Source organism: Gossypium hirsutum, chromosome A06 (assembly GCF_007990345.1).
Source record: "Gossypium hirsutum isolate 1008001.06 chromosome A06, Gossypium_hirsutum_v2.1, whole genome shotgun sequence".
NCBI lineage: Eukaryota > Viridiplantae > Streptophyta > Magnoliopsida > Malvales > Malvaceae > Gossypium > Gossypium hirsutum.
Genome location: NC_053429.1, coordinates 60,422,476 through 60,434,029, shown reverse-complemented (window position 1 = coordinate 60,434,029; position 11,554 = coordinate 60,422,476). Strand labels below are relative to the sequence as shown.

At 35.3% G+C, this 11,554-nt stretch overlaps 1 protein-coding gene and 1 long non-coding RNA gene across 2 annotated transcripts; both read left to right on the top strand.

Moving 5' to 3' along the window:
• Positions 1–453: 453 nt before the first annotated feature.
• On the top strand, positions 454–2,293 carry LOC107962279 (uncharacterized). Its single transcript, XR_001701572.2, has 2 exons — positions 454–1,983; positions 2,066–2,293. It is a non-coding gene; the product is annotated as an uncharacterized lncRNA (long non-coding RNA).
• Positions 2,294–3,981: 1,688 nt separating this feature from the next.
• LOC107962278 (putative leucine-rich repeat receptor-like serine/threonine-protein kinase At2g24130) lies at positions 3,982–7,525 on the top strand. Its single transcript, XM_016898593.2, has 2 exons — positions 3,982–6,801; positions 6,891–7,525. Exons 1-2 carry the CDS (start codon positions 4,206–4,208, stop codon positions 7,301–7,303), a joined length of 3,009 nt encoding a protein of 1,002 aa, XP_016754082.1. The 5' UTR covers positions 3,982–4,205; the 3' UTR covers positions 7,304–7,525.
• Positions 7,526–11,554: the final 4,029 nt, after the last annotated feature.

The window sequence follows — 11,554 nt, the reverse complement described above, 5'->3', positions numbered from 1 at the left end:
AAAGGTCTCTAAAACTAATCAAGGGCTACATTAACAAACTTAAGCAAACCTTAATCCTACGCAACTCAAAAATATGAAAACGGGCCACTTTGTTGCAGTGCTTAAGGAAGTTGGCACTTCTTCAAACACATCACAGTCATTCCAAAACTTTTAACACTATTAAAAACATAAAATAATTAGACTTATGTGCTATCTTTCATTTTACTCGATATATATTAGAATCTTGTTACACACCAACATTAGAAGGGAAACAAACAAATGCTTTATGGTTTAGTTGATGATTTGTTGAGAAAAATTATAAATTGATTACTTGAGTGAGTAGGGTCAATGGCTATCATAATCATATTATTGGTCTTTTTAATGTAGATTTCACGGTTCATAAAATTAGTTTAATTTTTTGAAATCTAATCAACTGATGCATTTATTAAGAAGAAGGTTAAAGCAATTTCCTAAATCCCCTGCCTCGCCTATAGCCTTACAAATGTCCCACAGTTAATGGCTAACGTGGGCGGTGCCTCGGTAATTCTAATTGCCGAATATAGTTAATACAGAACTTAACAATTAAGCCAAAGAACAGTCACAAACTAAGACTTAAACAAAAAACAAGTCCTAAGAAAACCTTTAATCTTCTCTTAAAAACCTTTCCTCTTTATTGCATTGGAGAAAACTCTCTAAGAAACTAGCTTCCCTCGAAGTCTTCGTTGGTACCTTTTCACTTTTGTCCAGCCCCTCAGTCCACTGAGCACCTTGGAGATTAACCACCAGCACTTTCTCCGAACTCAGAAAATATCAACCTCTACCTATCCTGTTTGAAATCCCCTCCTGTCTCTAATGATGAGATGCTCCACTTCCGCTGGGACTTCTTCTATCCAGTAAATCGAGGAATCATATCGGCGTCCTCTCGTTTCCAACCCATGCGCCGTTTCGTTCGCCATCCGAGATACATGCCGAAAAGATAAGCTTCTAAATTTGGGGATTCTATCTTTTATTTCTTTGATTATGTTTCCAATTACTGATCTATCATTTTCTACAGATCTCAATTTCTTAATCACCGTTAACGCGTCCCCTTCCACACATACTTCTCTAAAACCCAAATCTTCTGTGAAGATGACTGCCTATAGGCACGCCCGTGCTTCTGCAATGGTCGGATCTCAAATGTTCTCCCATGGGTGAAAACACGATCCCATTAGTAATCCTTCATTATTCCTGATTACAATCCCGGATATAGCTCTGATTAATTATTTCTGGTAGAATGCATCAAAATTGGCTTTAACTAATTCGCCCTCTAGTGGTTCCCAACTTTCTTTTCCTATTTTGTGTTTAATCTTGGGTACTTTCCAATTGTTTGACTTCTGATATGTATGCTTTGATGAATCCCACTACTTCCTGTGCCCACTCCCTTACTTCCTTGTGATAAAGCTTATTCCTATTATACCATATCGCTCAAAATGAATTAGCTAGATTTGTGCAATACTGTAAACTGTTATTTCCTAATTCTAGTAGTAACTATTGTTTCCAACTTTGATTCATGTTTGTGCTCGAGGGTGCCACTCCTACCTCCTGCAGAACTGGTTTTGTGAATGCGCAATCTCGACACAGATGGGCTACTGTCTCTTCCTCTTCTTTACAGATTGGGCAAAGTGCATCTTCCCTAAGCCTTCGAGACTTTAGGTTACCTAGAGAAGGCATACATATATTCATTAGTTATTTTTCCATAGATTTATTCGAATCTTGCTGGGAATTTTGAGGCTCCAACTTTTTGTAAAGTAGCTTGTATCTTCAGATTGGAATGTGTTGTTGTTTCCCAACAAATTTTGGTCCTCTGTAATGAGCCATTTGTACTTGCTCTTTGCTGTATAAACTCTAAAACTGTCACCTCTCAATATTATCTCATTTGTCTACATACTGCTCACCAGCGGGATGGATAATATTCTCTCAGCTTGCTCATCACTGAACAGCCTGTTGATGACCTTCTTTTACCAGGTAACCGACTCACTATCAATTAAATCTACAACAGTTAAGTATCTTAAATCAATATTTTGACTTTTTACTCTTCCATCACCAGGACTCGGCAACCACACATCATTCCATATGTTCATCGATTCACCATTCCCAATCTTCCACCTTGTGCCTTTCTCCAATAGATTACATGCACCCCAAATACTATGCTAGGTAAATGAAGGGTAAGACCTTAAACCTTTCTCCAATAGATTACATAGTATCCCAACTACATCAATGTATGCCTTTGTTAGATTATAAATTACGTCACCAAAATCTACACATCAAATTTTCTAAGTCTCGGCATAATGATACAGACAACATAAATTACTGTATTGCATAAACTGGAATGACTTATAAAACAATTTAATAAATATCTCATTTCCTCGTATCAACAAATTACGCACACTCTAAAATTAGTTTAATTTTAGAGGTAAAACATATATGAGGAAAAAAGGGAGATACAGCAGTTGGGAATGATGATTTTATAATGATGTGATTTAAAAAAATTTAAACTGTAAAATGAAAATATTAATACTAATATACATACAAATAAATGAAATTTTATATAAATATATGTGAAACAATTTGGTTGTGGGAACTATTACTTGAGTAGTATAAATAAATCCAACTAATAATGAGATCATGGATAACCCCAACGATTTATAATTAACTTTAGTTTGAATTTTTATTTTCCTCATGATTTTTGAAAAAAAAATTAATAATTTAAAATTTAAAATTCTTTTGCTCATTGAAATTTTTTAAAATTATTTGCTTTTTATTTTTAAAATTTAAAGAATGTTTTCTCATAATTTTTTTAAAATTTCTAAAATTTTGAATTTTTGTAAATTTAAATTGTTTTTTTACCTAACATGTAAGCTAAAATAGTGTGACGTAAGTAATGAAAAATTTGAAGCAAGGTCTAGAAGAATGAGAGAGGAATACAGAAAGCTTGAAGTGAGAGAAGGAATTGGAAGAAGAAGAAGACGCAACAGTGTTTGAAGGGATATCTTCTGCTTCAAACATCCCAATCTTTTAAATATTAACACTTCAATAAACTGTTTTATTTGGATGGTTAATGAGTTTGTAGAAAAATGTATTAAGCAACCATGCCAACGTTAAAAGTGATGTAGACTATTGGGACGTGGGAATCTTAGAAAAGGATTTAGCAAAGGACTTGAGATTCATGGCTCCCTTTCACGCTTCATTTACTCTTCTGACTCTTTAGCTTTATCTCATTGTTTGCGAAAAAAATGTTGGCAACCCAAAAACTCCATCTGCCTAACAAATTTCCCCTGTAAAGGACGAGGTTGGAATATCACAAATTCCCAACAAAATTATCACAACAATTTAATCATAGTTATATGCAGTTTCAGTCACCGATAGAAAACAAATGTCAACTCTTTTCCTCTCAATATAAATCTAAATTTATGTCCATCACTAAAATACCATCTAAATGAACACTAATTGTCAACTTGTGGACCCTCAAACAGAAAAGAAGAAGAAAGATGTTATCTCTCTCTCCCCGCGGATGCATATGGATCACTTGATTGAGTGCTTCTATGACAGGATGTTCCATTATCTTTTAATAAATTTGCACCATATCCTACTAAAATCATTCCCATTGTTGCAACCACTGGAATTTATATCCCATTCCGGTGTTGATCAATAAAGAATATAAATAATGATTGAAAACCAAACCCATAAAATTGTTATTATAGTTAAGGTTAATAAAACAATCCAAATATCAATGTATCTTACAGCATATTTTCTTTCAAAAATCGGATTATGAGATGGGATGGACATGGATTTTATTTAAAAATGTTAAATTTTTTAGTAGGGGTGGTTGCCTTTGTCCTTTCTTGAAATATTTGGCTCATATTTTAAAATATTAATTAACTATTTCATTGGTTGCAGTATATATAAAACTTCAACGGTATAGAGATGAAAAGAAAAAGCATGCTAGTCCCTCTACAAATCATTGTCACTATTGAAATATTTCCTCACCGGGAATCTAGTTCTACCTTTAAACAACTTTATAAAATGTCACTCTCAAATCCACTTCATTAGAAAAATCATAGTCTCTTTTTGTTTATCTCAATTCACAATTCCTCAACTTGTATTAAATTCTTGTTATAATGAAGGCTTGGAGATGAAACAAAGGTGACTCTCACAAAGCGAAAGTTTCTTATGCACTTGCAAAGGCAATGACAATGGCATTCATTAGACTGTTTTTCATTCTTCTATTTCTACTCCATTTTATTTTTGTCTCCAGCAATACGGGTTCACCTTATCCAAATCGTCGTCGTTATCCTTATCATGATTGTCTTCAGGGCCGATCTTTGGTTCAAGACAAGGCTGCACTTCTAGCATTCAAGAAGTCGGTATTAGTGGATCCAAAATCGACTCTTGCGAACTGGGAAGATGGTGTTCATGTTTGCAACTTCACTGGTGTCACATGTAACGAGCAACATCATCGTGTGACACAAATTGATCTCTCTAGCTCTGGACTTGTGGGGAAGATATCACCTTCCCTTTCAAACCTCACTGCTCTTCAACTCATAAACCTTTATGAAAACCACTTCTTCAGCAGCATTCCACCACAACTTTCCTCCCTCCCATGCCTCCAAACTCTTGTACTTAATCAAAATAACTTAAATGGTCCAGTGCCCGATAGTTTCGCCCTCCTCACCAGCCTCATCGTGTTTGCTGTTATGGAAAACAACTTGACAGGCCCCCTGCCTCCTTCCTTTTTCTCTAACTGTACTCAATTAAAAGTTATAGATTTGTCTTTCAACTACATCACAGGTCGAATTCCTATGGAAATTGGAAACTGTCCCGGTTTATGGACACTCAGTTTATACAACAATCAATTTGTTGGCCAGCTTCCTGCATCCTTAACCAATACTACACTATACAATCTAGATGTGGAGAACAATCATCTATCTGGTGAACTGCCTTCAGATTTAGTAAGCAAGCTTCCGAATCTTATGTTTCTTCATTTGTCATATAACAACATGAGAAGCCATGGAAATAACAGCGATCTTTATCCCTTCTTTGCTACATTAGGAAATTGTACTGGCTTGACGGAACTTGAAGTGGCTGGCATGGGACTTGGAGGAAAATTACCGAGCTCAATTGGTCACCCTAGTCTGAAGCGCCTCGAATTGCAGGAAAACCTCATAATCGGGTCGATTCCACCAGAAATTAGGAACCTCTCCAACATTACAATGTTGAACTTGACATCCAATTTTCTAAATGGAACAATCCCAGAAGAGTTGAGTTTATTGTTAATGTTGGAACGACTTCTTTTGTCCCACAACTTGTTCAACATCAGAATTCCTTTAGAATTAGCAAAATTGCCTCATCTCGGTCAGCTTGATCTCTCCAACAACAAATTCTATGGAGAAATCCCTGCCAGCTTTGGAGATTTACTTGCACTTCGATATTTGTTTCTCAATAACAATCTCCTTTCTGGGACAATACCGCCACAACTGTTCAAATGCTCCAATCTTTACATGCTTGATCTGTCTTACAACAAGCTAACAGGGAGGATCCCTCAAGAGATAATCGAAATACGTGAAATCAGAGGATTCATAAATTTGTCACACAATCTTTTTGAAGGGCTTTTACCAATTGAGCTCAGCAAGCTGGAAAATGTTGAAGAAATTGATCTCTCATCAAACAACCTTAATGGGAACATCTTCCCACAAATATCGAGCTGTATCGCAGTGAAAGCGATAAATTTCTCACATAATTCCCTCCAAGGCCAACTTCCGGAGTCTCTAGGTGATCTAAGGAACCTCGAATCATTCGACGTTTCGAGCAACAACATAGCTGGAAACATACCGATGAGTTTGAGCAAAATTAACCTCACATTTCTGAATCTTTCTTTTAACAACTTTGAAGGAATGGTTCCTACTAGTGGCATCTTCAATTCAGCCACATATATGTCCTTCTTAGGCAATCCGCGTCTATGTGGACTGGCGTCTACTAGGGCGACATGTCCGCGGAAGAAGCATTGGTTTCAATCACGTGCATTCTTGATTATTTTTATCCTAGTCATATTTGTCTCAGTGTTCTTATCAGCAATACTCTGTGTGATTGGAGTCCGTCGCACTAAACTAATGATTTCATCCAGGAGAAATGAAAGATTAAGAAAGCCACCAACACCAGATATAATGCACAAGTTCCCCAGAATCAGTTACAAAGAACTGTTAAATGCCACTGGAGGATTCGATAACCGGAATCTAATTGGGACAGGTAGCTACGGACGTGTTTACAGAGGAGTTCTTCAGGATGGAACAAGCATTGCTGTAAAGCTATTACATTTGCAGTCTGGGAATTCAACCAAAAGTTTCAACAGAGAATGCCAAGTTCTAAAGAGGATTCGTCACCGAAATCTTATTCGGATTATAACAGCCTGTAGTTTACCCGATTTTAAGGCTTTGGTTCTTCCGTATATGGCAAATGGAAGCTTAGATAGCCGTCTCTATCCACAATCTGAGTCAAGTCCGGGTCAAGGCTCCCCCAATCTGAGCCTAATTCAGAGAGTCAGGATTTGTAGTGACATTGCTGAAGGGATGGCCTATTTGCATCACCTTTCCCCAGTTCGAGTCATACACTGTGATCTAAAACCAAGCAATGTTCTTCTAAATGATGATATGACGGCATTGGTTTCAGACTTCGGGATTGCAAGGCTGGTTATGACAGTAGGTGCTGGCAATGGAGGTGGGGCTATTGATGACATGGGAAATTCCAGTGCAAATATGTTAACCGGATCCATTGGTTATATTGCACCAGGTAATCTTCATAATTCACTTATTCTCAAGAGTTAGTGTAGACATTGGATTCGGGTTGCCTATTAAAACTCATACCAACAACTTTTGCAGAATATGGATTTGGATCGAATACGTCCATCCGGGGAGATGTATACAGCTTCGGAGTTATAGTTCTTGAAATGGTGACAAGAAGACGACCAACTGATGACATGTTTGCTGGTGGATTCAGCTTGCACAAATGGGTAAAGAATCACTACCATGGAAAGGTTGAAAATGTGGTGGACCCATCACTGATTCAAGCATCAATGGAGCAGTCCTCTGAAGTGAAAAGAATGTGGGAAGTTGGCATTGTAGAACTGATTGAATTGGGTATTCTTTGCACTCAAGAAATCCCCTCGACTCGGCCAACCATGCTCGATGCTGCCGATGATCTCGACCGCCTTAAAAGATACCTTACGGGAGATACGACTGCCGCATTTGCCTCATCACTGGGAATTTCTTCCTCCACCATTGGTGCTAACTAACAACTTCTTTGGGAACTTTTGACTTTGAAGTAATCAATTAGAAGATGGCTGCATCTCTAATATTACAACACTAACTATGCCTTTTCCCAGCATTTCTTTGAAGGGTATTTGTATGTATGTTACTTGCATTGTTAAGTAGAAGCATTTTTAGTAAAATGGAAATTGAGTTTCCACAGAGTCAGAACCTAAACGGATTTAATTAACCAAAGCGCGGTATAAAGACGATTAATAATATCTCGAAATCAAGCCATTCGTTTTCTATGAGATGAAATTGATTTTTAAACTATATAAATTATTATTTTTAAGACATTATATTAAATAAATAAAGCTCTTCTTTTTATACATGGTATAATAACCTGAAATTGGGTGATCAATTATCTAAAAAACTTAAACCCATAAAAGTTTACCCTACCACTCTCATCTTAACATTTAAGTTTCAACAATAAAGTTTTTATAAAAAAAAATTAAATACTTAATAAATTACTATACTTTTCATGACTTGGGAATTTAATTTTTATATTTTTTGAAGAATTTAATTTTTTTACTCTTCACATCTTAAAATTCATATTCAATTGTTAACATTTTTTATAGTATTTCATTATAATATTATTTTTTTTAATTACATTATTATCAAGTAAATATTTTTCTTTATTTTAAAATGTTATACTAACAAGTTTAATAAAAAATATTAATAATTAAATTTAAAATTAAAATTTAAAAATAAAAAATAAAAAATAAAAAAATTAAATATTTAAATATTTAAATATTTAAATAAAAATAAAAAGATTAAATTTCAAATTTTTGAAAACTAAGAGAAAAAAGAATCATTTTCATTTCTCCTATGATGTTCCATTTCTTTAAATAAAAACTAAAAGATGGTTATGATGTGTTAATATTCAAAGTGGAAATCCCACAAACACATAAGTATATTGCAACAGATTAAAAGTAATAGAAATTATGGTGTATGACACAACCCCCAGTTCCCAATTTAAAATGCAATGGCGTGGCACCACCATTCTTCAACAATCATTTGGTTTTCGCTTTTCAGGAATCACGTTTGCAATTAATTGTACAACTCCCCTCAATTTGTCAAAGCTCAGCTCCAAACAAAAAAGAAATATTCCAGCTTACTTGAGTAGTAATTGCAATGCAGACAACTGAATCAGAGAAATCATTCAGATGAAGTATTCATGGACTGCAGGAATTTGAGTGGGGACTACAAGTGTCACGTGTGTGTTTGATTTTTTTCCCAATATCATTATAATTACGGCTTTACTGAAGACGAAAAGGCATTCATTTAGGGTTTTTAATGAATTGGCTCTGCAGCTAAGCACTGCCCTCTCCAACAATTTAAATTCAAGGGAAGCAATTATTTTGTTTATGCAAATTATAACAGTTTTATTTAGTTTGGAGGAAAATTTCAATGAAAATAAAATTGAAACACATTATAAAAATTATTGATACAAAGTATAACAAGGAGAAAATTACAGTAGTTCAAAGGAGGCCGATTCATTTCGAGAGGCGGAACGTTAGAAAAGAAAAAAGGATATAGAGAAAGTTGAGGAAGAGATTGAAAAGGATAATTGCTCAAAGGTCATTTAAAGGCTCAAAAGATCCTTTCTCATTGTTCGGAAGGGTATTTATAAGAGTGGCCCTCTTATTTGCTAGTGTGACGTGACAAGCCATTGCAAAGAGGTTGTCATCGGGGAGTAAGTGAAGGATGTGCATCCTAGGCCCCATTTTGTTATGACAATATGAGTTTGTTATGCTCATGTTAGGCTCAATGGTCTTCAAGGGTGTGTTCACACTTGAGGAAGGTTCACACCTAAAAAACAAGTGCATGTAAGGATGCTTGCCAAATGGGTGGACTATCTTGGAAGCAGGAGGTCCAGCTATTTCAGAAGGAAGCAGGTGGTCTAGATCCCTTGTTGAGATTGAGGGCCAAATAGAGAGCAGGTATCCAATAAGGCTAGTCACCAAGGCGTCCAAGCAGAGTCGAAGAGCTAGCTACAGACGTTTCTTAGGTAACCTATCATGATGACACATGTCCAAGTCTAGAGAAGGTATACCAAAACTTAACACAAATTAAATATATGAATACTTTCTAAAATATGTTCAATTTATATAAAAATAAATTTGTTTAAATACGATTATAATATAATAAAACATACACTTATATAGACACTTTGAAACAAGTAATTAAGTTAAAATATATTTTTGAATCAATGCAAAATGATTTCAATATGTTTTTAAGCATTTTCAAAGAATTCTATAGGGCAATATTGATCCCCGATAATAGGATCGATCTCCCTCAAAGTTAATAGCCATAGCCAATTCTAAAAGGGAAAAGGATCAATCCCTTTTTTTAAGGGATAAATTCCCTCTTTGTCTAAATAGCAAATTAGATAGTGCAAGGATGGATCCCCCTTCTTAAGGAATTGATTTCACTATGTCTAACGACTACTTTTTAAAGAGATCAATCCCTTGAAGTGAAAGGTTGTTCAAAATTGTGGACTTTCATGTCACAACAACTATATTTTGTCTCCAATAGCTATAAATGTAACTCCCCTTTCCAACTTAAACCGATAACCCAAGTATAGGATGCCACATTTGGGCACTGAGTTCACAAACTTTATAAAACTTTATAAATAATCTTAAACACTTAATTTGAACTTTATTAGAATATTTTGCAGTAATTTGAATCATTTTTAAGTTTCCTTTAAAGTTTGGTTGCAATTGAAGGTTGTTTGGGGCTTGTTCGGGCCAACTTAAGCAAAAACAAGGTAAAACAGGGATTTGTACTGATACTCATTATTCCAAATGTTACTACAACTCCCCTAACACTGTTTATTTTTTTTCTTTGGAGTACTTGCACCTATAAAAGTTCACTTGGTATGGATACAAGGGTGAAAGAGACCTACAATCAAGCAAACACCTCAAGTTCATATATAAACAACCTTTAACCAATTCTTATCATTCTTAAACATTTTTAATTCTTAAAATACTTCAAAATGTCATCCAAAAGCTCTAATTTTCACGACTTGGCAATTGTCCACAATGTAGTTGAACATTTATACTTAAATTAAATATTACAATTCATCTAGACACTATCTTTCAATTTCGACCAAATTGTATACCTACGTACATGCCACTTTAATTTCATAATACATAATTCATAATTCATATATTGCAAGTGATGAGATGTGATTCATCTAGCTTAATCAAACTCTTTTCTTCTTAAGCACCATTTGCATACTACATGTTAGAAACAATGTGTTAATCTTCACGGAAACTTAGTAAATACTCATATGAATTGTAACTTTAATCAAGCATTATAAATTTAATTAATATTTCAACCTATTTTTTTAAGTTGCTTTAATTTAATTAATGCACCATAATTGTAACACCCTTAATCTGATTCCGTCGCTAGAACTCGGATACAGAGTATTACTAGAGTTTACGGGTCAAGTAACAGACATTTTACAAGCATTTAGTATTCAAATCTGATTTCAATCAAATTTAAATCATATAATCCCTTACATGAGCCCTCGAGGCCAAAATCACGCATTAGAATTAGATCAGGACTAAACTGGGTATTCAGAGAATTTTTCACGAAATTTCAAAATTTTTCTTAGATGCAGGACAAACACGCCCATGTGGTCAAGGGACACACCCGTGTGGTCAAGGGACACACCCGTGTGACCATAGGACAAGTCCGTGCTGCAAGCCATGTCAGACCCTGCGTAACTCTTTAACTTGTGCTATACGGCCTGCCACACGCCCGAGTGCTAGGTCGTGTGGTCGATTTAAATTTCATAATTTAAGTGCAGGTTTCACACGGTCAAGATATACACCTGTGTTCTAAGTCGTGTATCACACACAACTGAGACACATGCCCGTGTCTTTGCCCGTGCGTCCAATTCTGAGCATTTTGTTTCTCAAATTTTAAGATGCAAGGGCCACACGGCCAAACTACATGCCCATGTGCCAAGCCGTGTGTCACACACGACTGAGACACATGCCCGTGTCTCTACCCGTGTGGATGAAAATAGGCTATTTTCCAAGCCACATTTCTCACCTATCTAGTCATATACATACACCAACACTTAAACACATTCACAAATCATTTCAAAACAATTGATTTAAGTAAAATCCAAGTCTCATGCATGATATAATATCACATACAACTAATGTACTCTTCGGTACCTCAGGTGACAATTTATTATCATGTTAATTTATCATTCATACTTA

Bases quoted from the DNA above. Each gene is read 5' to 3' on its own strand.
- LOC107962278 (XM_016898593.2), top strand. From the start codon at position 4,206: ATGACAATGGCATTCATTAGACTGTTTTTCATTCTTCTATTTCTACTC. The intron at 6,802-6,890 runs GTAATCTTCATA...CAACTTTTGCAG, and splicing joins CATTGGTTATATTGCACCAG to AATATGGATTTGGATCGAAT.